Genomic DNA, 25,197 nt, shown 5'->3' with positions numbered 1-25,197 from the left:
CTCAAGGCGAGGCCCGACAAAAGCGACAGCAATGATAGCGGCGGCTCTGTGGTGAGATGTGGTGTAGAAGGCCGGAGCGGCGGGCAGTCGCGGCAGAACCAGCATGGGCAGCGCGGGAGACCAGGCAGTGGACTTCTGCGGGCATCCGGTTTGAGGCGTGGTGCAACAGAGGTGTGCCGGTGAAGCACGGCTGCAGTGGCGGCAGAGTCAGTTTCCAAGTCCTCCTCCGGGTTGTGGTCTCTTTGAGCAATCTAGCTCTAGGTCGTAACTGATTTTGATGAGATGTAGCAGCTGACGCACGATCCCGATGTATCTCGGAAAGAGTAACACCTGAGTGAACCTAACAAAACACTTCGGGGCTCGATCCATCGTGAGCAATAAACATATGATGTTTAGCTAAAGCGGAAACACTTATGTCGATCTCGGCGGCTTACGGCGGCGCACAAGTGTAACCCTAATTTTTCTTGAACCTTTGGACGAGTATTAGATTTGACTGCTTGTCTTCGAGGTGGTGTAAATCCTGCTGTAACGACTCTTCTTCATTCAGAAAATTGTGAATTTCTCGATCCCCGTAAAAGATCCCTCCAAGAACTCAACACCACCGTGCGCGAGCCCCACGGTGGGCGCCAACTATCGTGGATTTGTCATGGCAGATGTCCTAGTGTGAGGACTTAGTCGTGAGGCCAACGCATCTATGTAGTAGCTTGAGAGGGGTTGATCGGGACGAGAGACGCGAGGCGGATCAACACTCAAGACAAGGATTTAGACAGCTTCGGGCCCCGGGAAACATCTTCTGGTAATAGCCCTACATGTTGTTTGTGGCTAGATCTCATTATGCTTATGAGGGAGACGCCGCATAACCGGCTCTCCTCTAGTTGTGTCTAGCCTTAGAGATTATTTTCTTGCCCTCCCTCTTGGGGTGCCCTGCCCCTCCTTATATAAGTTGAAGGGGCGGGTTACATGTGGAGTCCTATTACGATTAGGACTAGTCTATTACAAGTGGAGTCCTAGTCTTACTTCCTTTGTAAGGGAATATTCCTTACACTTTCCTCTTAAACCGGCCCATCATAACATAAGTCGGCCTTCTGGGCCTTGGGCCTTGTCATCCGTCTGACCCGCCGTTGGGGCCATTAGTGAGTCGTCAGACCAGTGAGCCGCCAGACTCGTGAGTCATCAATCCTCCGGCGGGTTACTAATGAAATGCCAAGTCCGGTCGGGTCATACTTCCGGCCGGGTCATACCGCGGGGTATATCCCCGACAAAACTACTTAACATTGCCACTTAACTTTGCCAGTTAGAACAGCACATGCACAATCATCTACATTGCCACTTAACAATCATCTCCTTCAACATTGCCACTTGATAAAGGATCACCAGCACACAGAACAATTGACATTGCCACTTAACTTTTCATTGCATCATGCTGAAACCATTACAATATAGGACACACACTAACAACATGGTTCACCAGGATTCAGCGCCACCATTACAAGACAGGACACATAATAAGGGGCTGTTTGGTTGGTGTCCACAATGCTGCAAGCCTGGCTTGGACTGTGTCTGGAACATGCCTGATGTTTGTTTGGTTCGTGTCCTGAGTGAGGAAATGCATGCCTGGCCTGTACGCTTCTAGTAGTATAATTAGCCTGGCCTACTCATAAAATATAGAAGAAATGCAGCGCTTAGCCCAGGCACTATACTTAGCCTGGCTCAGGCGTCCCTTTTCCCACGCCTGACGTGCTGCAGGTGCTGCCTGGCACTGATCAAGACCCATCAATAGTACTTAAACAATAGAAAATGAGGTGCCAGGCCAGGGTGGGAACCAAACACATTTATACCGAACTTGCCTGACCAGGCAAATTTTTCCTCCAGCCCAGGCAGCTCTCCGGCATCATTTTTTCTCAGGCACGGTGCCCAGGCTTCCAACCAAACAGCCCCTAACTAACACCAAAACCTAGCAACACCAGAACCTAGCAACACCAGAACATCATCTTCTTCACTTCTTCAGCATGATCACCACCAGTGCTGCAACACCTAGCACCACCAAAACACCAACCAACATCTTCATGACCATCAGCAGCTCTCTCCCAAGCATCATCAGTGTAGCAGCTTGCTGCCTGGTCATCAGATTGGCAGTTCCATCTACTGCCTGCTCATTCTTCTTCAAAACCTTCTTAACATTGCTGACACATCCATTCATATAGAACAGTTATTGTGCTTTCAGAAGCTCCTCCCTGCGTTCCTCAGCCGCACCAATAGCATCCACTGCCGCATCGCCAGTCAGATACTGCTTCTCAACTAGGTGCTCAACATACTCCAATCCCACCTCCAGAAATCACAAGTGACCTATCCAAACCACAGACGAATGTGGTGAAAAAATATTCAATCTTTGGATCCAGAACATTAAATCAAATCACATCAAGAATGTAAATCGAACAACATAACTTACCCCATGCTTCTGGCACTTGTAGAAGACCCATCCGTCGTGCTTCTCTGTTGTGGAGATGTACATGCGCACCTTCTCCTTGCAGGTCGGGCAGCGGGCCAACGGCAGCGCCAGTGCACGGCGGCGAACAGCAGCGGAGGAGGAGCTGGCGGCAAACATGAGCACCAGAGAGGAAAGAACTACCCTCCTCGACGGCGGCGGCGAGGTGAGGTGGAGCAGAGGCAGAGCGACGGGAGGGAGGCGGCGCGAGGGATTTGATGGGGTGGAGCTGCAGGTTAGGGATTTGAGGATGGGGAATTTTGCGCTTTTACAAAAAAACTCCATGCAAGATTGACCGAATCGGAACGAACAACGTGGCGGTCAACAGTTGGTCAAACCCACCGCCTGTCCACCGTGTACGTGATACAGTGACCGTATTTTCACATCACATCGTATTCAGTGACCATATCGAGCGTATTCTTAAGTTCAAGTTCAGTGACCGTATCGTGCTTCAGTCGCAACTATAGTGACCATGAGTGCATTTATCTCAATATATTTTGTGTCTTTTTGGTTCGTAGTTGGAGTTGCCCTTAGAAGACGGAGGGAATCCGAACACAATGAACCTACGAAATTCGGTCAGTCCAATCCGGACGTTTCTGATTATTATTATTTTTGAACAGGACGTTTCTGATTTGAATCCGGCGTGAACGCATAGGAAAATCTATATATTCCGGTCTGACTCCAACAAAGAGCGAGGTTGTTTATGCAAGGCGTTTCCCCCGACCTTCGTCTCGAAACCCTCTCTGCCGGCTGCTTCTCCGGTCTACCGACAAGCACGCCGCCTCTCAGTCGAAGGTATCCTTGTCTCTGCTCCTCCTCCTCCTCCTCCTCCCCCTTAGGTCTGGTTGGTTACTTCTGTTAGTGATGCTTTAACAGCTCGCCTAGATTGTTCGCTGAATCTTTACTTCGCTGTGAGCAATCTTACCCAGAACAAATCCGTTTTTTCCTGGATGGGAAATCCAGTTCCTCAACTTAGCTGCGTGGTGGAAAATTAATCCCTAGATTTCGGGGGATTCGACTGAAACCCTATTCGCCTCCTCATTATGACCTACCCTACTGTGTTGCGATGACACTCTTATATGCTCATAAAAGGGGATATTCAGCAGCAAGGGTCGTCAAGAGGATTCCAAACGATTTCTCAGCCTTCACTGGGTTGCAAATCAATTTCAGCAAGAGTACTTTCGTGCCTGTCCGCATGGAGCCTGCGGCGTGCCAGGAAGTAGCTGCGCTTTTGGGTGCACCGTCTCATCCTTTTCCCGCACCTACCCAAAAGATCTCACATGCTATGCTTGCCCCTGTTATACATACACATAGTGGATAAAAGGCTATCTTGATGGTTAGTTGTCTTCCTGTTCTGGCAGCTATCCCAAGCTTTTCCATGTCCTGTTCCCTCTGGCCTGCGAAATCTTTGGATCAACTGAACAGGATTTTATGAGGATTTCTCTGGCAAGGATCCAATTCAGTTAAGGGAGGGCATTGCCTTGTGGCCTGGGACACTGTCTCCCTGCCCAAACATGCTGGGGGACTGGGGATCAGAGATCTCCAAGCACAAAACATTGCTACGATCTGTCGCTTCACAGCCAAGCTTTTGCAAAGCAGCAACATCCCGTGCTACCAATGGTTTGCCTCTCGATATTGCCTTGGAACAATCCCACTGAAACCCAAGAGTACTGGCACCGCCATTTGGAGATGCATTAAGAGTGTAATCCCTTTGGTTACACAAGGCACCGGATGCAAAAGTGGCAATGGGATGACAGCAAGTTTCTGGAATGACGACTGGTCAGGTAGGGGCAGATTCATGCACTACTGCTTCTCAGTTCAGTGAAGGAGTTTGGAACATCTAATTACATCTCAATCTTTCCACCACGGCCTCACATGAGTTTCAATCCCTAATGGAGTGTTTGCAAAATCTTGAGCTGAGCGACATCGGTAATGATCAAAAGGCCTCATCAATTACTGCTTCAGGGGCAACTACTGCATACTACAAGCTACTAACCTTCCAAGGGATCAAATGGCCATACACTGATTTTGTTTGGGAACCAATAATACCAACAAAACATCGTGTGTTCTTATGGCCCACGATCCGGGGACAACTCAACACCAGAGGCAATATGCTCAAGAAAAATTGGACTGCTGTGGCTCCCCATGACGGCTGTGATCTCTGCCCTGCTACGGAAATGATCTCCCATATCATTCTACGCTACTGGGCTGCATTCCTTTCTATGGGGAATGATGGGGATGCCAACTCTAGCATCCAGCTCTGGCAGCCTCTGCGACTTAATCTTATTGCCTGGAGCTTTGAAAAATTTCGGCAAACAATGGAAAGTTCTTTTTGCTGCGGCCACAGTCACTTTATGGAACGCATGAAAAGCTAGAATCTTTGACAACAAGCAATGGACTGACACATACATTGCTACTTCAGTGTCGGATCTGCTAAGGCTTTGGAGCCACCATGCCAAGCTCCAGGAGGACAAGCGCATACTTAATCAATGGGCTACCTCTCTTTTCTGAACTTTTGTATCTCTATTTCTGCCCCTTTCTTTCTTACTCCCGGCTTGGCTATAGCCAGCTGCACAAACCGTGCAGCGTTTGCATATAGCCTCTCATGTAATTGACCTTCGGTCACCCAGGCTAACGCCTGTTTTGAAATACATAAGGTAGAGAATACTCTACCTTTGTTTTCAAAAAATTATGACCTACCCTGATACTAGTAAAAGCATATACTTACTAGTGCTGTAGTCGATGTGGGGACCGGATTATCCTGGTCAAGCTGGTAGTTGAGGACTTGGTTCTCAATGTTATCAGCGCGTATGCCCCGCAAGTAGGCCACAATGAGAACACCAAGAGGGAGTTCTGGGAAGGCTTGGAAGACATGGTTAGGAGTGTACCGATTGGTGAGAAGCTCTTCATAGGAGGAGACCTCAATGGCCACGTGGGCACATCTAACACAGGTTTTGAAGGAGCGCATGGGGGCTTTGGCTATGGCATCAGGAATCAAGAAGGAGAAGATGTCTTAAGCTTTGCTCTAGCCTACAACATGATTGTAGCTAACACCCTCTTTAGAAAGAGAGAATCACATCTGGTGACTTTTAGTAGTGGCCAACACTCTAGCCAGATTGATTTCATCCTCTCGAGAAGAGAAGATAGGCGTGCGTGCCTAGACTGTAAGGTGATACCTGGAGAGAGTGTTGTACCCCAGCATAAGCTGGTGGGTGCTGACTTCCGCTTTCGGATTCGTGTCCAGCGGGATAAGCGTGCCAAAGTCGCTAGAACGAAGTGGTGGAAGCTCAAGGGGGAGGTAGCTCAGGTGTTCAAGGAGAGGGTAATTAAGGAGGGCCTTTGGGAGGAAGGAGGGGATGCGGACAATGTGTGGATGAAGATGGCGACTTGCATTCGTAAGGTGGCCTCGGAGGAGTTTGGAGTGTCCAGGGGAAGGAGAAGCGAAGATAAGGATACCTGGTGGTGGAATGATGATGTCCAGAAGGCGATTAAAGAGAAGAAAGATTGCTTCAGACGCCTATACCTGGATAGGAGTGCAGACAACATAGAGAAGTACAAGATGGCGAAGAAGGCCGCAAAGCGAGCTATTGGTGAAGCAAGGGGTCGGGCATATGAGGACCTCTACCAACGGTTAGGCACGAAGGAAGGTGAAAGGGACATCTATAAGATGGCTAAGATCCGGGAGAGGAAGACGAGGGATATTGGCCAAGTCAAATGCATCAAGGACGGAGCAGGCCAACTCTTGGTGAAGGACGAGGAGATTAAGCATAGATGGCGGGAGTACTTCGACAAGCTGTTCAATGGGGAGAATGAGAGTTCTACCATTGAACTGGACGACTCCTTTGATGAGACCAGCATGCGTTTTGTGCGGCGCATCCAGGAGTCTGAGGTGAAGGAGGCTTTAAAAAGGATGAAAGGAGGCAAGGCGATGGGCCCTGATTGTATCCCCATTGAGGTGTGGAAAGGTCTCGGGGACATAGCGATAGTATGGCTAACCAAGCTTTTCAACCTCATTTTTCGGGCAAACAAGATGCCAGAAGAATGGAGACGGAGTATATTAGTACCAATCTTCAAGAACAAGGGGGATGTTCAGAGTTGTACTAATTACCGTGGAATTAAGCTGATGAGCCATACAATGAAGCTATGGGAGAGAGTCATTGAGCACCGCTTAAGAAGAATGACAAGCGTGACCAAAAATCAGTTTGGTTTCATGCCTGGGAGGTCGACCATGGAAGCCATTTTCTTGGTACGACAACTTATGGAGAGATATAGGGAGCAAAGGAAGGACTTGCATATGGTGTTCATTGACTTGGAGAAGGCCTATGATAAGATACCGCGGAATGTCATGTGGTGGGCCTTGGAGAAACACAAAGTTCCAGCAAAGTACATTACCCTCATCAAGGACATGTACGATAATGCTGTGACAAGTGTTCGAACAAGTGATGTTGACACCGGTGACTTCCCGATTAAGATAGGACTGCATCAGGGGTCAGCCTTGAGCCCTTATCTTTTTGCATTGGTGATGGATGAGGTCACAAGGGATATACAAGGAGATATCCCATGGTGTATGCTCTTTGCGGATGATGTGGTGCTAGTTGACGATAGTCGGACGGGGGTAAATAGGAAGTTAGAGTTATGGAGACAAACCTTGGAATCGAAAGGGTTTAGGCTTAGTAGAACTAAAACCGAGTACATGATGTGCGATTTCAGTACTACTAGGTGTGAGGAGGAGGAGGTTAGCCTTGATGGCCAGGTGGTACCTCGGAAGGACACCTTTCGGTATTTGGGGTCAATGTTGCAGGAGGATGGGGGTATTAATGAAGATGTGAACCATCGAATCAAAGCCGGATGGATGAAGTGGCGCCAAGCTTCTGGCATTCTCTGTGACAAGAGAGTGCCACAAAAGCTAAAAGGCAAGTTCTACAGGACGGCGGTTCGACCCGCAATGTTGTATGGCGCGGAGTGTTGGCCGACTAAAAGGCGACATGTTCAACAGTTAGGTGTGGCGGAGATGCGTATGTTGAGATGGATGTGTGGCCACACGAGGAAGGATCGAGTCCGGAATGATGATATACGAGATAGAGTTGGGGTAGCACCAATTGAGGAGAAGCTTGTCCAACATCGTCTGAGATGGTTTGGGCATATTCAGCGCAGGCCTCCAGAAGCTCCAGTGCATAGCGGACGGCTAAAGCGTGCGGAGAATGTCAAGAGAGGGCGGGGTCGACCGAATTTGACATGGGAGGAGTCCGTTAAGAGAGACCTGAAGGATTGGAGTATCGACAAAGAGCGAGCTATGGACAGGGGTGCGTGGAAGCTTGCTATCCATGTGCCAGAGCCATGAGTTGGTTGCGAGATCTTACGGGTTTCACCTCTAGCCTATCCCAACTTGTTTGGGACTAAAGGCTTTGTTGTTGTTGTTGTTGTTGTTGTAACTCTTGTTGACTTTATATGTTTGCAAATGAATTGATGATCATATCAGTAAAAGATTTTTACTGCTCATTTTCTTAGGGAACAATATCCTTCCTGCATTTGTTTATATTCGATTAGCTCATTCTAGTATTTCTTTGATTTGTCTTCCCAGGAGTATTCTAGGTTGAAATGGCATATGCGTACAGGTGGCGGAGAAACCTCTGCACACTCATGAGGTTCTTACCGCAGGTGGAGCGCCCCGACCAGCCTGTTTCTCTCCATGACAAGTACTTTTACACGGCTGCTTCGGTTTTCATCTTCATGGCTGCCAGCCAGCTCCCTCTATATGGCTTCAAACCAGGCATGGGGATTGATCCATTTTACTGGGTCGGCATGGCTTTTGCATCAAACTGGGGAACTCTCACCACTTTTGGGATCCTCCCTGTTTTTGTACCTGAGTTTTTAGTGCCAGTCTGTATCTCGAGGATTCTAAAAGTGAGCAGCAGGACTCCTGAGGGTCGAATGCTTCTGTAAGTACTGATCCCGCTCAATTCCTCTTATTTATTATTAATTATTGGAAGCATTTGTTCGGAGAGTAATGGGATGAAGAGATTCATACTGATGTGCTTTCGTGTATCCTAAGGTCCGCCTGAAATCAATATCAATAAGTTTGAATAGTGTGGTAGACATCCCATCATGCGTTTCGTTTCTATGGAAGTTCATATGATTGAAGCACTGTGATCTTCTTACACATAACTTGTTGCTACACAAAGGCAGTAACTAGCACACATGCCACCATTTGCTAGTTTTCTTTGGATACCAATATTTGGTTGATCGTGTTAAGTGATCACTTGTGAGCTGAGGGTTGGATAACGAGCCAACTCGACCCGATTGGCTTTTTAACATTCCAACCCAGCTCTACTTGGCTTATATCTTATAATGGACTAAAAGCCAAACTCAGCTCAACTCCATAAAAACTCGAGTTAGCTCATTACTTGTTAGGATCGTTATCGTCAACACCATGGCATATAGATTGCGTAAATTTAGGATAAAGTACATGAAATGTGCCGGTGCTTAGGGCTTTTCTTTTTCTTATGTAGCGTTCTGGTTGTGGTCCTTGGGCTGGTGAGTGTGGCCTAAAGTTGTGCTAAGCTGGGAAATTAACAAGCCAAACAGGCTTAACCAGTTAAGCTCGTTAACTTAATCAGTTGAAGAGCCTAAGTTTGCCAGGGTACCAGTTCGAACCGAGTTTTCTAGGTGTCGTTTAGCTCATGAGTTTTTTTTTTCACTCCTAGTTTTTAATCTAATGTTTTGAGTTTGATCTTTGCAACAGATCTTTTAAATGCCACTATGCCAGGCAATTAGTGGTTCGAATTTTGTCATTAATCGGGAACCACAACCCTTTTTCTCTCTCCTAATACTATATTTTTATCTCTGAATTCAGGGATGGAGCTCACAAGGTGGTTGGGATATGCACTAACATTGTGATGGTTATTATCTTTATGCTAGTGTATGCCATTCTTGTCAAAGTTGACACGTGCACTGCTGTTGTAATGATGCTCCAACTTTTCTTCTCTGGTGTTGTTGTCCTCTATCTCGATGAGGTGCTGAAGAAAGGATATGGATTGTTGCCAAGTATCTCGTTATTCACTGCCACCAATATTTGGTAAGGATTGAAGCTAAGAAAGCATCATATTGAATTGGTCCATTCGCATGCTAACACTTGTGTCATGTGCAGTGTAAGTGTTCTTTGGAAGGCCTTTAGCCCCTCTTATGTTACTTATTATCATGAGCAAGGTGCTCAATTTGAGGGAGCTGTTATTGCCTGGGTCCATCTTTTGGTTACTGGAACGGACAAGTTCTCTGCAACCTGTCAAGCCTTTTGCCGCCAAAACCTCCCGAATGTCACCAACCTGCTGGTTACTTGCTTGTTTTGTCTAATTGCCTTATTCTTTCAGAGCTTTTATGTTGCGCTGCCAGTGAAGTTACTTGATTGCGCTCAGTTCACCTACCGCCTCAAGTTCTCCTATATCTCCTACGCCGCTATTATCTTGCAACAGGTTGTGGTTACGTATCTATTAGTCATCTCAGAGGTATTTATCCACATTATAACAAGTTGTTATGTTCTACTCCTCTGTTCCTAAACACAAGACATTTTGGCAGTTCAAATTGAACTGACAAAACGTCTTATATTTAGGAACAGAGGGTGTACTGTACTGTTTAGGCTTCCTGGTTAATCACACTTATCTTTTTTTTTGGGGGGGGGGGGGGGGGGCTACAGGTACTGTACGTGATATTTTGTGCATTGGTGGACCTGCATGGCAGGTCGAATGGGTCTAGTAAGACTATTGGGATTTGTCGCCGAGGCGATGGGATTTTCTACTACCTAACAGCACCTCCAACGTGAGTACTATACTTGCAGAGCTAACATTATCCCTGTTTGTGATGTCAGTTTATGACCTGATTCCAAAACATTGTCTTTGATATTTTTCTATTGTTCTGCCATGCAGTTTGATTGATCTGCAGAGAGACCCGGTCCATGTATTTCTCTACATCGTCATTGTGCTTAGTGCATGTGCTTATTTCTCAGTAATTTGGACCAGATGCTGTATGACATCCAGAAGATTTTTACATGACATGCTAGGGGAAGATGTATGGGTTCATCATTGATATAACTTCCGTCGATGTATCCTTACAAAGTTCATGTTTTCACACCATATTGTTGATTCAATGCAGGTGCAGCTTCCTGGCCCTGACACGATGTCTGACGACGAATTCCAGAGTTGCATAGCCAAGGGGGCTTGTCTTGGTGGCATTTGTGTGGGCTTGTTGATAGTTTTGTCCGATTTTGCTGGTCTATGTGGTTCTGGTATGGGGATTCTGCTTGCTGTTGCAGCGGTGTATCCCTACTTTGAGGGGGTGAGAGCTGAAGACATAGGTGTCTTTGGCCTCTGACCGGTTGCATTCCTCTCAGCGTAGATTTGGGTGAATTGAATGCTATTCTCACTTGTATTCAGAATTTAAGCAACATCGTTCGGGAATCTATGCAAGCGAGTTGAGAAAATCTAGTCTGTACGGTCCTTTTGCTGCGAACGCTGTGTAATGACTATTTATTTGGGTTTATTAAATACTTTGATGGATGAGGAGGAACTTGAAATGTTCAGTTCTATAGGCAACTCTTTTTTGAAAAATAGCATGAGAGCCGCTATGATTTGGCTGCAGAAGAAAAAGCCAACGGCGCTCGGTTTATTAGAGGGAAACCGGGTGAAAACTTCTACATAAAACACATCACACCTACCTAAACTAGGTATAAAGCACCATAAGACAAACAAAAACGCCAAAGAGTGGATCAAATATAACACAAACAGAAGACCACACCGCCGATAAAAGTGGGGATATTGTACACTGTCAACCCTGCTCATGGTCAGATGACTTGGACTTCCCTGCAACTTCACCAAAGTGCCATAGTTATGTCCGCATCGGTCGTGACAACGACAAGCATGTTTTCTGTAAAGGCAATACACTCGACTTTATAAATAAAGCCACCAGCAAAGTACCACCACGCAACACAAAAACAACATCAGACAAGAGAGTAGCCCAAGTTTAACAAAAACATGATCAAACCAAAGAGTAGCCCAAGTTTAAACGACAAGACAAGAGTGTGACGCCCCCGATTTGACCGTACACTAATCATGCACGCAAATGTGTATGACCAAGATCAGTGACTCACGGAAAGATATCACAACACAACTCTAGACACAAATTAAAATTATACAAGCTTCATATTACAAGCCAGGGGCCTCGAGGGCTCGAATACATAAGTTCGAAAGCACAATAGTCAGCGAAAGCAACAATATATGAGTACAGACATAAGTTAAACACAATTAGCCATAAGATGGCTATAGCACAAACTGGGATACAGATCGAAAGAGGCGCAGGCCTCCTGCCTGGGATCCTCCTAAACTACTCCTGGTCGTCAGCGGCCTCCACGTAGTAGTAGCCTCCGTCGGGGTAGTAGTAGTCGTCGACGGTGGCATCTGACTCCTAGACTCCACCATCTGGTTGCATCAACCGAGAAGAAAGGAAAGGGAAAAAAGGGGAGCAAAGCAACCGTGAGTACTCATCCAAAGTACTCGCAAGCAAGGATCTACACTAGATATGCATTGGTATCTGTATAAAGGGGTAATATCTGTGGACTGAACTGCAAAATGCCAGAATAAGAGGGGGATAGCTAGTCCTATCGAAGACTACGCTTCTGGCAGTCTCCATCTTCAAGCATGTAGAAGAGAGTAGCAGGTAAGTTCACCAAGTATCTTCGTATAGCATAATTGTAAGGGCATATTTATCTCTTAGTAGTTTTGGTGATTGATGACAATGCTTTTGCACTAATCGTGTGCATTGAGCATTTCAGATATATCATGTATAAACACAAGACGATTTGGTGCGCCTCGAAGACTATTGAAGACGACGTTTCTCTATGTTTCTTTTCGATGGATTTGAGTCGTAGGAAAGCCGTACTGTTAAGAGGGGGTCCACGTTGGAAAGGTTTGGGTGGAATCTCACGTACACATATGTTCCTTTTGCACCACCTTTCCTTTGACTCTTTGGAGTATCCTCCGTCTTTCCATGTCTAGGCAAAATGAAGGACTCCTAAATGTTGCTGTACTGAGGCAGGCGGTATGTCACGCCCAATATGCGACCCTATCCAAAAGGAACTCGAAGGTCCCACCGAGGATAGACCCGCATATTGGAACGCTTTTGCAAGGTGGATATCATTACATCAACATTACATAATAGATGGGGATACATACAAAAGGCAAACAATGCCACACGAATACAATATCCTCATACAAGAGAACAACATCCGACTACGGATGAAAACACAAACAGAAACTCAAACGACATCCACCCTGCTAGCCCAGGCTGCCGACCTGGAACCTATCCCCTGATCGAAGAAGAAGCAGAAGAAGAACTCCAAACAAGCAAACATCGCTCTCGCGTCAAGATCATCGCATAACCTGTACCTGCAACTGTTGTTGTAGTAATCTGTGAGCCACGAGGACTCAGCAGTCCCATTACCATGGGTATCAAGACTAGCAAAGCTTAATGGGAAAGGAAGGGGTAAAGTGGTGAGGTTGCAGCAGCGGCTAAGCATGATATGGTGGCTAACATACGCAAATGAGAGCGAGAAGAGAAACAAGCGGAACGGTCGTCAACTAGTAATGATCAAGAAGTGATCCTGAGCTCCTACTTACGTCAATCATAACACAGAAACCGTGTTCACTTCCCGGACTCCACCGAGAAGAGACCATCACGGCTACACACGCGGTTGATGCGTTTTAGTTCGGATCAGGTGTCAAGTTATCTACAACCGGACATTAACAAATTCCCATCTGCCACATAACCGCGAGCACGGCTCTCGAAAGTTTAAACCCTGCAGGGGTGTCCCAACTTAGCCCATGATAAGCTCTCGCGATCAACGAAGGATATTCCTTCTCCCAGGAAGACCCGATCAGTCTCGGAATCCTGGTTTACAAGACATTTCGACAATGGTAAAACAAGACCAGCAAGACCGCCCGATGCGCCGACATCTCGATAGGAGCTGCACATATCTCGTTCTCAGGGCAACACCGGATAAGCTAAGCGTACAGGTACCGACGAATCCAAGTTGCCAAGGAATGGTCCCGCATGGTGCTCTAGTTTGGACCAACACTTAGACAAGCATTGGCCCGGGGGGCTATAATAAAGATGACCCTTGGGTTAATTACTCCCAAGGGAAAAGTAGGTGGTGGTGAGGCAAATGGTAAAACCAAGGTTGGGCCTTGCTGGAGGAGTTTTATTCAAAGCGAACTGTCAGGGGGGTCCCATAAATCACCCGACCACGTAAGGAACGCAAAATCCAGGAACATAATACCGGTATGACGGAAACTAGGGCGGCAAGAGTGGAACAAAACACCAGGCATAAGGCCGAGCCTTCCACCCTTTACCAAAAATATATAGATGCATTAATAATATAAGAGATATTGTGATGTCCCAACCAAAATCCTGTCCACCATGGAGTAATATTCAACTTCACCTGCAACTAACAACGCTATAAGAGGGGCTGAGCAAAGCGGTAACATAGCCAAGCAATGGTTCGCTGGGAAGGGTGTCAAAGATTAGAGGTTCATGGCAATTTGGGAGGCTTGAAGAGCAAATGATAGGTAGCGCAACAAAGCGATAGAACGAAGCAACTAGCATAGCAATGATAGTAGTGAGATCCAGGGTAGCGGTCATCTTGCCTGAAATCCCACAAGGAAGAAGAACGATCCCATGAAGAAGATGAAGCCACGAAGACGAACCAAGCGTAGACGAACGAATCCTCACGATCGCAACGAAACGGGAACTATCGAGAAGAAGCACACAACATGGTAAACACACCACACATAGACAAGACATGATGCACAACAAGCATGATGCAAGACATGACTACATGAAGCTACTTATGGCAAGAGATGATGCAAACAAGAACAACACATCAAGGCAAGTTTAAATGAGGCCGGGAACAACATATAACAATTCCGGTAAGTCCTCATATGCATATTTCGAAATTGGTCCAGATCTGAATAAACATTAAGTTGAAGTTGTTAAACAGCAAGTTAAAATGAACCAAGATGATCTACACGAGATTCTAGTCAAGTTACATATAAAGTTCATTTAGTTCGGAGCTACGGCCTAGAAGATATGAGCAAAGCAAGTTAAACATGGCATTGATGCTAAATGCATACAAACATCAAGCAAACACCTCAAAACAAGGATGCAACATGATAATATGAAGCTACATGCAAAATCAAGCAAGTTTCATATAGAGCACACTCAAAACGGAGCAACGGTTCAACACACACACTCTATACAAGTCATAACAACAATCTGTCCAAAACAGCAACTAGGCATATTGCGAGCATCAAAACAACATGCTACAGCATCTCAACATAATAACAAAAGGCATGGGCATGAAGTACAGGTAAAGCATAACAAAACATGAACACTGAGCTATCTCCAGAAACAAGTAGAACATGCTCAAAAAGACATGGGAAGATTGCAAATAATAACAGTTTCAGGCTTGGCAGAAATAACATCAGGTTGCAATGTTTAGAGCTATCAAACAACATGTTACAGGAGCTTAACATGGCAAACAAAGGCATGGCATGAATCTACTAATTTCATAGAACAAAAGTCCCTTACTGACCACCAGCCAAAAAGGATCAGAAGAAATGATGGCATCCATGTAAACATGGCAAGTTATATGACAGATTCATACATGGCAGAAACAACAATAAGTAGGCATGTTGGTGAGCTTGAACCACTCACCACAGAGCAATACATGGCATGACAAGGCAACCAACAGTAAGAATACATGTTTATTAAGCTAAGCATGGCAAGAGCAAGTTCATAGGGTACATGGATCACTAGCAAACAATCATGGAAACATTGAACTTAATGTTAAACAGGCTGACAGCAACATCATTTAGCAAACTTTGGAGCAAGATAACAACATGATACAGCAGGCTATAATTGCAACCAAGGGCATGAATGGATAGAGCATGACATGTATAACAAAACATCCTTAGTGAACATCTCCAGAATAATGCACGAAATGACTTGTAGAAGCAGGTTAACATAGCAACAAAATATAACAGAATCTGTCAGGAAAACGGCAACAGCAAGTACCCTACTTAACAAGCTCGATGCACTCACTACACAAGTCACAAAAAAACATGGATTGCACCTCTGGAAAGATTGCATGGCATAGATCAAAACACATATAGACATCAACCTCATAGGATGCACACATCAAACATGGCAAAAATGACAAATGAGCATGTTATAACAGTTTCAGCAGATTAACATCAACATGCACTTTTCCAACAGCATTTTGGGCATCAAGATGAACTCAAATGAACATGAAGCAATGGAATGAAATGAAGTACTCGTCAAGGCGAACAATTTGACATATTACACGCACGAAACAGAGCTACGGATGCAGAGATACAAAGCGACGAACATGGCATGATAATGTTATAATGTCGGGGACTTAGTGGATTTTCAGAGGGGGGAAAGTCAACCTGCGGCACGGAAAATGATGATGGCCGGGGATGGCGGATCCGGGGCTCCCTCGGCCGGATCTCGCCGGATCCGGGCCGGGGAGGCACGGCGACGGAGGGCGGCGACCGGAGGGGCGCCGGGGCGGCGAGCGGCGGCGACCGCGGCCGGCGCGGGAGGCAGGACGCCTCGGGCGCGGCGGGGTCCGGCCGGCGAGGACGGGGGCCGCGGGCGGGGCGCGGCTCCGGCCGGGGCGGCGCGGCGCCGGCCGGCGGAGGCGGCGGCGGGCGGAGGCACGCGGGGCGCGGGCGGAGGGCCGGGCGCGAAGTTCGCCGGCGGCGAGGCGGCCGGGCCGAGCGGCGGCGCAGCCGGGCCGGGCGGCGGCGGCGGGCGGGCCGCGCGGGCCCGACGCGGGCCCCGTGGGCCGGCGGCGCGGACGGCGGCGGGAGAGGGACACGCGGCGGACTCCGATTGTGCGAAAACGCGGCGGCGGACGCGTCCGGCCAGGGCGGACGTGTCCGGCGCGGAGAGGGAGGAGATCTAGGGTTTCGGGGGGAAAACATCCTCGAAAATGAAGGGGGAGGACCTATTTATAGATTCTGGGAGCTAGGAGAGTCCAAATGAGGAGCGGTTTTCGGCCACGCGATCGTGATCGAACGACCGAGAGCATGGAAGGGAGTTTGCTGGGTTTTGGGCCACTTTGGAAGGGGTGTTGGGCTGCAAGACGAAAGAGGCTTTGCGGTTACCCGGTTAACCGTTGGAGTATCAAACGACCTCCAAATGGCACGAAACTTGAGAGGCGGTCTACCGGTGCTATACCAAGGCCGCTTAGCAAACCTCGGTCCATTCCGAGAACGTTTAACACCTGCACACGAAAAGAGACAAGAGGGGGATGCCGGGGAACATAGGAGTGCCGGATTTGCAAAACGGACAACGGGGAAAATGCTCGGAAGCATGAGACGAACACGTATGCAATGCAATGCACATGATGACATGATAAAATGCAACACACAAGCAAATGACATGGCAGCGACGGCGAATAACGGGCAGACACCTGGCGCATCAAAACCGGGGCATTACACGGTAGTACTGCTCCCTTGAGCGGTACTACTGCATGCCCTTGTGGTAGTACCGGCATCCAGCATGGTAGTACCGTGAGTGGTCACGGTGGTACCGCTCCATGGGAGTGGTAGTACCGTAGGCTTCAGTCAGGCGCTGCTGCCCGAGCGGTAGTAGGGGCAGACGTAATTTTTTACATCCGCGCCCAACGCGGTAGTACCACGTCCTCGGCGCGGTAGTACCGTAAGCTCTGGCCAGGCACAACAGCATGAACGGAAGTAGGGGCAGATGTAATTTTTTACATCCGCGCCCTACACGGTAGTACCGCGCCGGGCTCGCGGTAGTACCGTGTCGGATTTTTTACATAGACTTAAACTCAGCGGAAGTAGTCACGGATGTAATTTTTTATGGCCTGCCTTCTCTGGCTTGACTATCCCTGCCTTCCGAGAGTACCGCAAGGGGGCGCGGCAGTACCGCGCCAGCGGTTCTACCGCTCCCTATCTTAGCACAACATGACCAGTCCTGGCCCCTGCCATGCCAGCGGTAGCATCGCGTGCGCGTGCGGTAGTACCTCTTGTATGGTGCGGTAGTACCGTGTGTCGCAGGCTGAGTTGGTGGATAACGGTTGGATTTGTTCTTCCACTATAAAAGGGGTGTCTTCTTCTCCAAGTTGACCACCTCTTCCATCCCCAAGCTCCATTGATGATTTTGCCCGATCTCTCTCCCTAGCCAATCAAACTTGTTGATTCTCTAGGGATTGGTTGAGAAGGCCTTGATCTACACTTCCACCAAGAGAAATTTGATTCCCCCCACTAGTCCCTTGCGGATCTTGTTACTCTTGGGTGTATGAGCACCCTAGACGGTTGAGGTCACCGCGGAGCCATAGTACATTGTGGTGAAGCTTCGTGGTGACGTTGGGAGCCTCCAATTAAGTTGTGGAGATTGCCCCAACCTTGTTTGCAAAGGTTCGGTCACCGCCTCCAAGGGCACCAATAGTGGAATCACGGCATCTCGCATTATGTGAGGGCGTGAGGAGAATACGGTGGCCCTAGTGGCTTCTTGGGGAGCATTGTGCCTCCACACCCCTTCAACGGAGACGTACTTCCCCTCAAAGGGAAGGAATTTCGGTAACACATCCTCGTCTCCATCGGTTCCACTCTTGGTTATCTCTTACCTTTACTTGTGCAAGTTATATTGTGTTCTATCATTCGCTTGCTTGTGTGCTTATTGTTGTTGCATCATATAGGTTGCTCACCTATTTGCATATGTAGACAACCTACTTTGATGCAAAGTTTAATTTGGTAAAGAAAAGCTAAAAATTGTTAGTTGCCTATTCACCCCCCGCCCTCTAATCAACTATATTGATCCTTTCAATAATCCTACCTCGCGATCCTTCCCTCGTCGCCCCGTGGGAAAACGATCATCGGGTTGTATCTGGAACTTGTAAGAGGTGTGTTTTATTAAGTATCCGGTTCTAGTTGTCATAAGGTCAAAGTACAACTCCGGGTCGTCCTTTTACCGAGGGACACAGCTATTCGAATAGATAAACTTCCCTCCAGGGGTGCACCACATTACCCAACATGCTCGATCACTCTGGCCGGACACACTTTCCTGGGTCATGCTAGGCCTCGGAAGATCAACATGTCGCAACCCTACCTAGGCACAACAGAGAGGTCAACACGCCGGTCTAAATCCTAAGCGCGCAGGGGTCTAGGCCCATCGCCCGTTGCACATCTGCACGTTGCGAGGGCGACAGGCGAGCACACATAGCAACCTCCATTACAAAGGAAGTTGCATCACGTGGTCCAACCTGGCGTGCGCTGCTCAATCGCTAACGTCAAGAAGGCTTCGGCTGATACCACGATGTCGAGTGCCCATAACTGTTCCCGCGTAGTTGGTTAGTGCGTATAGGCTCACAACCAGATTCAAATCAAATACCAATATCTCGTTAGGCGTGTTATTTTGAAATAACCGCGAACGCCGAACAGGACCAGGCCCACCTTTCTCCTAGTTGGTCACAACCTGCCCTGTCGCTCTGCCACAAAGTAGCACTCGGGGGCCGTCGGGAACCCAGGCCCACCACTACTTGGGTGGAACCATCTGCCCCTTCAGCCCCCATCTCCAAACGGTAACATAAGTATGTAATAGTATAAAGTATATGTACCCGTGATCACTTCCCGAAGTGATCATGGCCCAGTATGTAACACCCCGTAATTCATTCTACAGTAAACCCATGCTAATGGTGCCATGTCATCACAATTAGCTAAACCAAATTTCCACTTGACAAAAATCAAAGCCATTTTCTAATTTAATTTAAAGTCAAATAATTTATTTCTTCTAACAGAAAGAATAAAATGTTCAAAATATTCTATAAATTCCCCTGATCATTGTCATATTGATCCCAACATTATTTGACCCACCAATTAATCCCCGGGAATTAATTTAGTGGTCCAGCATCAATTAAACTGTCCTTCTCAATTTCTAAAAATGTTTAGACAATTCCTTTTTGGCCCCAAATTTTTTGTGCCATTTAATATTTCCATGCTTGATTTACGTGCAATGTTTCACAAGTAAAAAAACTCATTTGGTACCTCAAATAAATCTAAAACAAGATCTAAAAGCTTTAACAAAAAAGGAAAAGAAAAAGCCAGAGACAACACTGCTCACATGCAGTCCATAGGTATAGTGCGGCCCAGCCCACTCAAGGGGCCTTCTCCTTCCCCACGTACAGTAGGAAGGCAGAGGCAAAGGCGCCATGGCACACACACGCCGTCCACGCCCGAATTGCCTCGTGTCGTTCATCCGAGCGCTCCTAGAGGTGTATAAATGTTCCCCCGATTTCGTTGACGAACCCTAGCGCTCCTACTCCCCTCATTTGCCCCTCTTCCTCTCTGTCTCGTTCGCCCGAGTGCGGTCGTCGACGCGCCGCCGTCGATCCCGTGGCCATTGGCCGCCTCTTGCCGCACAAGGTGTCCAGAAGCCTCCTCCCGGTCATTTCCTTCGTCCCCAACGAAGAACTCGAGCCAAGCCGCACCGTACGCTCGGGATCGAGCCGGTTTTCCGCCATGGCCGTGGCATCTCGCCGTCGATCTCCACCACCGGTGCCTCCCAGCCTCGCCGAGCTCGTCCAAGGCCTCCCCTGGGTGAGCCTCCGCCCGTTCCCCTTTCTTCCCCTCTCCCCGACGCCATATGTCGCTGCCCCGCGCCGCCCAAGCTCCGGCCGTTGGCCACGGTCCGCGCCTGCGCCTTGCGCCACGGTGCACCGTACGCGCCCCGCCGCGTCCGGTTGCACTGGCCGTCTGAAAGATCATGGATGTCGCCTAGAGGGGGGGTGAATAGGCGCTTTAAAATAATTACGGTTTAGGCTTGAACAATTGCGGAATAAACCTAACGGTTAATTTGTCAAGCACAAAACCTACAACAACTAGGCTCACCTATGTGCACCAACAACTTATGCTAAGCAATATAAGCAACTATGTGATATCAAGATATATGACAACGAACAATATGGCTATCACAAAGTAAAGTGCATAAGTAAAGGCCTCGGGTAAGAGATAACCGAGGCATGCGGAGACGACGATGTATCTCGAAGTTCACACCCTTGCGGATGGTAATCTCCGTTTGGAGCGGTGTGGAGGCACAATGCTCCCCAAGAAGCCACTAGGGCCACCGTAATCTCCTCACGCCCTCGCACAATGCAAGATGCCGTGATTCCACTAAGGGACCCTTGAGGGCGGTCACCGAACCCGTACACATGGCCACCCTTGGGGGCGGTCACTGAACCCGTACACTTTGGCAACCCTTGGGGGCGGTCACCAGTACCCGTCAAATTGCTCAAGGCGATCTCCACAACCTAATTGGAGACCCCGACGCTTGCCCGAAGCTTTACACCACAATGATTGAGCTCCGAACACCACCAACTGTCTAGGGCGCCCAAGCACCCAAGAGGAACAAGCTCAAGGGCACCAAGCACCCAAGAGTAATAAGCTTCTCAACTTGTAACTTCCACGTATCACGTGGAGAACTCAAACTGATGCACCAAATGCAATGGCAAGGGCACATGGAGTGCCCAAGTCCTTCTCTCCCAAATCCCACCAAAGCAACTAATGCTAGGGAGGAAAATGAGAGGAAGAGCGAAAGAAGAACACGAAGAACTCCAAGATCTAGATCCAAGGGGTTTCCCTCACTTAGAGGAGAAAGTGATTGGTGGAAACGTGGATCTAGATCTCCTCTGTCTTTTCCCTCAAGAGCTAGCAAGAATCATTGGAGGGATTGAGAGTTAGCAAGCTCGAAGAAGGTCAACAATGGGGGAAGAACACGAGCTCAAAGGATAAGGTTCATTGGGGAAGAAGACCCCTTTTATAGGTGGGAAAAAATCCAACTGTTATGCTCACAGCCCGCATAGAGCGGTACTACCACTCCAAGGAGCGGTAGTACCCCTTTGAAACACAACAGCGAGGAGGCAAAAAGGCCAGAAGAACCGTCGGAGCGGTAGTACCGCTTGACCTCACGGTACTACCGCTAAGGGTAGCGGTACTACTGCTAAGGGTAGTGGTACTACTGCTTGCGAGCGGTACTAAAAAATTACATCCGGGCCTACCACCGCAGGACTTGGGACGAGATTTTGGTCCGGAGCGGTACTACCGCTGTAGGAGCCGTGGTAGTACCGCTCTGGAGCGGTAGTAAAAAATTACATCCGCTTCAATTCGCGGTAGTACCGCTGGAGCCTTTTCAGAACACCAAAACTGCCACAACTTTTGCAAACGGACTCCGAATTCGATGAAACCAAGTTTGTTGGAAAGCTAGCGACAAGGGCTAACACAATCTTAAAAGAAATATCAATAATAAGCAAATTAGAAAAGTCCCATAAGAAAATGGTGAGAACCCTTCCTCGGATAAGACCGGTAAAACCTCCAACACCGAAAACATCATAGAAGACGCATGCAAACTCCGTTTTCGATGAACTCAAGCTTGTCATCAAGATGACCATAAGATCTAAGACTCACAAAGAGAACCAAACAAGAACCAAGAAACATGATGCTTGGATGCAATGGTTTGAGCTCTCTACTAACGATACGATCAAGCTACCAACTTGAGAGCCCCCCTTGATAGTACGGCAAACGATCCTATAACCCGGTCTCCCAACTACCACCATGAGACTGGTAAAATAGAAAATCTATCAAGGGAAAACCTTTGCCTTGCACATGGTACACTTGAGCTAGATGATGACGATCTTGACTCCCTCAAGTTGGACCACCTTTCTTGATTGCGTTGGCTCGATGAAGACTAGATGATTGCTCCCCCATAGTCCACTATGGGTGAGCCACTCTTCGTCACATCTTCACAAGTCCATTGACACCACAAAGGATGGCAAGATTCAAGCACTTGATCTCTTCGTGATGCTCCACTTGAACTTGCACATGGCAATCTTGATGACGATCATCACTTGAAGCCATCCTTTCCATGGGTTGTATGATATCTTCCTCTTGACGCAAGCCCATGGACACGTACCTAACACCACATAGAACTCTCACATAGACCATGGGTTAGTACACAAAGTGCAATGGACAATGCTTACCATACCATGGGATCACTTGATCCCTCTCGGTACATCTTCTACGCTTTGTGAGTTGATCAACTTGATTCACTCTTGACTTAGTCTTGATCAACCTTGAATCTTTCCAACTCTCTTCATTTGGATGATGTCTTGAAGGTAAACATGAATGATCACACAATCTTCTTCTTCAAGACATGCTTGCAGTAAGCTCAACACTCACATGACCAATCTTTGGATAATTCCTTAATAGCACCTTGGTCAACTCATAAACTCCTTGAAACCAACACATGGACTTCAAGAAAAGCCTATGGACAAATCCTTAAAGTATAACTCAAGACAACCATTAGTCCATAGAGATTGTCATCAATTACCAAAACCAAACATGGGGGAACCGCATGTTCTTTCAATCTCCCCCATTTTGGTAATTGATGACAATCACTTTCAAGAGAGTTTATATAAGGAATTATGCATCACAATGCAATGCAACAACCAATGCGGGAGAATGAGATGCAAATGCTTAGGAACAAAACCAAAGCAAGGAGAAAACTTTGAAACCTTCTCCACAAAACTCTCTGAAACTTCTCCCCCATTGGCATCGATTGCCAAAATGGGCGAAAAGCTTAGAAGGCCAATATAAAACGTGTTCCTCCATAAATTGTGTATTTCTCAACAAGAGAGTGGAATACAATACACATGTCCAACGGTAAATACTTGGAGGAAGACAAACTATATTGAGACCCAAAGATTGCAACAGAGAGATATGCCACAAAGACATAACAAAGATAGACACAAGCAATCAGAAGATACCAATTGAAGCAAGCAATCAACGGATATCAATTGAACCAACTAGACCAATGATCCTATGTGCCACATGAATAAAGATATTATGATATGAGCAGAGGATTGTTCTAAAGAAACTAGAGAAGCTCCCCATGATTTGTGCACATCAAGAATTTTTGTATTTGGATACAAAGTGCACAAAATAGGATCATAGCTCCCCCAAAATCAATAGAAACTCACAACCAGTGCAAGTGGGCAAATAGGAGACAAAGCCTAGCACTTGCAACAAGCACATGGTTGAGCAACATGTAATAGAGGCGACTAAGAATAGGCTCAACCAACACCGATGTGTGTGAGTCAAGGCAATGCACTTGAGAAGACTAATGTACGGATGAACATTAAGCATCAATATAGTCTTGAAAGAATGAGATACACGGTGCAAGGCATGTCATTCCCACACACAACTAGCAAACGGGTTCACAAGATCACTAATAAGCATATAAAGAACCTATGCTTGTGACAACCCATGGTGAAGATAGAAGATGAAGGCCTCATCAAGACGAGGGATACCAAGATGGCAGCCTCGTAAAGATAAGCATGAGGAAATAATCTTCACCACACAAGAGTGCATCAAGATGCAACGATATAAGACACACACTCAAGGGAAAAGCTTTCACGGAGCCACCAAAGAAATAACATAAGAAAGACAAGGTGGACGTGAAAGAAAGGATATCACCTAGAGATGTAATTTCTCTCAAGTGTATAAGGGTCTAGGTAGACGAAATCATGACGATATATATCTACAAAGAAGGATGTACACCCAAAATAGTTACAACACGAAGGAACAAGATATCCAAAAGGAAGTCATACATATACCAATAAGATATGTGCTTGGAAGCATAGCCCAAGGCTAGATATGGTCTTATTGTATATAAATGAATTCCTACCACACAACCATCAAAGACATCACAACTAGCAACAAGAGATCATGGTTGGGATGCTTTGAGAAAGGAAACAAGTATCACAAGAAAGAAAGAATAACATGCCATGATACAACCCACACACGATTGATGTAATAATGTGTGCATGTAGTAGATGATGATACTTGTTACCGAGATAGCACTGGAAGGATGTAGTAGATACCAATTGAAGGTAGAAAGTAGTTCATTGATCATCCTAGCTTGACTCCAATAAGCACATGGTGACAACACCTTCCTTTTGAATGAGCCGAGTATCCAATGCATCTCCAATTGTTCCTAGAACAACAACACAAACAAAATGGCACCCAAACTCATTGGGACCAAAGAGTTAGAGAACCAACAATACATAGGACAAACTCCACATAGATATGTGCATATAGATATGAAAACGAATCTCATGTACATCTCATCCAATTTGAGACTTGGTGGAGTTTCCCCTATATATTGGGTCAAAGAAAGAAAACATGCCAAAGGAACTACATGAAGTTAAAATGCATGCTCAAGACTTTCAAGAATCGAAACCAAAAGACAAACAAATGCCAAGTGAAAAGGATACCAAATGGAGAAATCATCACTTGGAAGATATCATTAAAGATACATCAAGGGATGAGATATCCATTGATACACACTAAATTAAAGATGTCAAACTCCCAAAAAGAGGATGGTTCCAAACAAACCAAGCCCTCAACAAAGTTTCATGATGGCACAAAGTACCAAAAAGAAATGGCTTGCCTTCCACCAAAACACACTTGATAAGGATCACAAGAAGATTGTTCTAAAGAAAATAGGATAGCTCCCCCACGAGTTGTGCATTATATAGGATTTGCATTTGAATACAAAATGCA

The 25,197-nt window shown here is 46.9% G+C and overlaps 1 protein-coding gene across 2 annotated transcripts; it reads left to right on the top strand.

Annotated features, from left to right (window-relative positions):
* Positions 1-3,121: 3,121 nt before the first annotated feature.
* On the top strand, positions 3,122-11,044 carry LOC123069535 (protein transport protein Sec61 subunit alpha). 2 transcript variants are annotated; one of them, XR_006432618.1, is made up of 7 exons: positions 3,122-3,280; positions 8,067-8,424; positions 9,339-9,560; positions 9,853-9,987; positions 10,176-10,297; positions 10,405-10,546; positions 10,631-11,044. XR_006432618.1 is itself a non-coding variant. In XM_044492423.1 (7 exons), the coding sequence occupies exons 2-7, from the start codon at positions 8,084-8,086 to the stop codon at positions 10,847-10,849; spliced, it is 1,401 nt and encodes a 466-aa protein (XP_044348358.1). In that variant the 5' UTR covers positions 3,123-3,280; positions 8,067-8,083; the 3' UTR covers positions 10,850-11,044. The 2 variants fall into 2 exon arrangements, 1 of the variants encoding a protein (XP_044348358.1); XM_044492423.1 differs by having other exon boundaries at positions 3,123-3,280; positions 9,633-9,987.
* Positions 11,045-25,197: the final 14,153 nt, after the last annotated feature.

The sequence above is a fragment of the Triticum aestivum genome, chromosome 3B, assembly GCF_018294505.1.
Source record: "Triticum aestivum cultivar Chinese Spring chromosome 3B, IWGSC CS RefSeq v2.1, whole genome shotgun sequence".
Classification (NCBI taxonomy): Eukaryota; Viridiplantae; Streptophyta; class Magnoliopsida; order Poales; family Poaceae; genus Triticum; species Triticum aestivum.
This window is presented reverse-complemented; position numbering and strand designations above follow the sequence as displayed.

What these genes read in the sequence shown, in the direction of transcription:
- LOC123069535 (XM_044492423.1), top strand. Translation starts at nt 8,084, where the DNA reads ATGGCATATGCGTACAGGTGGCGGAGAAACCTCTGCACACTCATGAGG. An exon ending in TTCACTGCCACCAATATTTG is followed by an intron (nt 9,561 to 9,632) that starts GTAAGGATTGAA and finishes TGTCATGTGCAG; the next exon opens with TGTAAGTGTTCTTTGGAAGG. An exon ending in TACCTAACAGCACCTCCAAC is followed by an intron (nt 10,298 to 10,404) that starts GTGAGTACTATA and finishes TCTGCCATGCAG; the next exon opens with TTTGATTGATCTGCAGAGAG.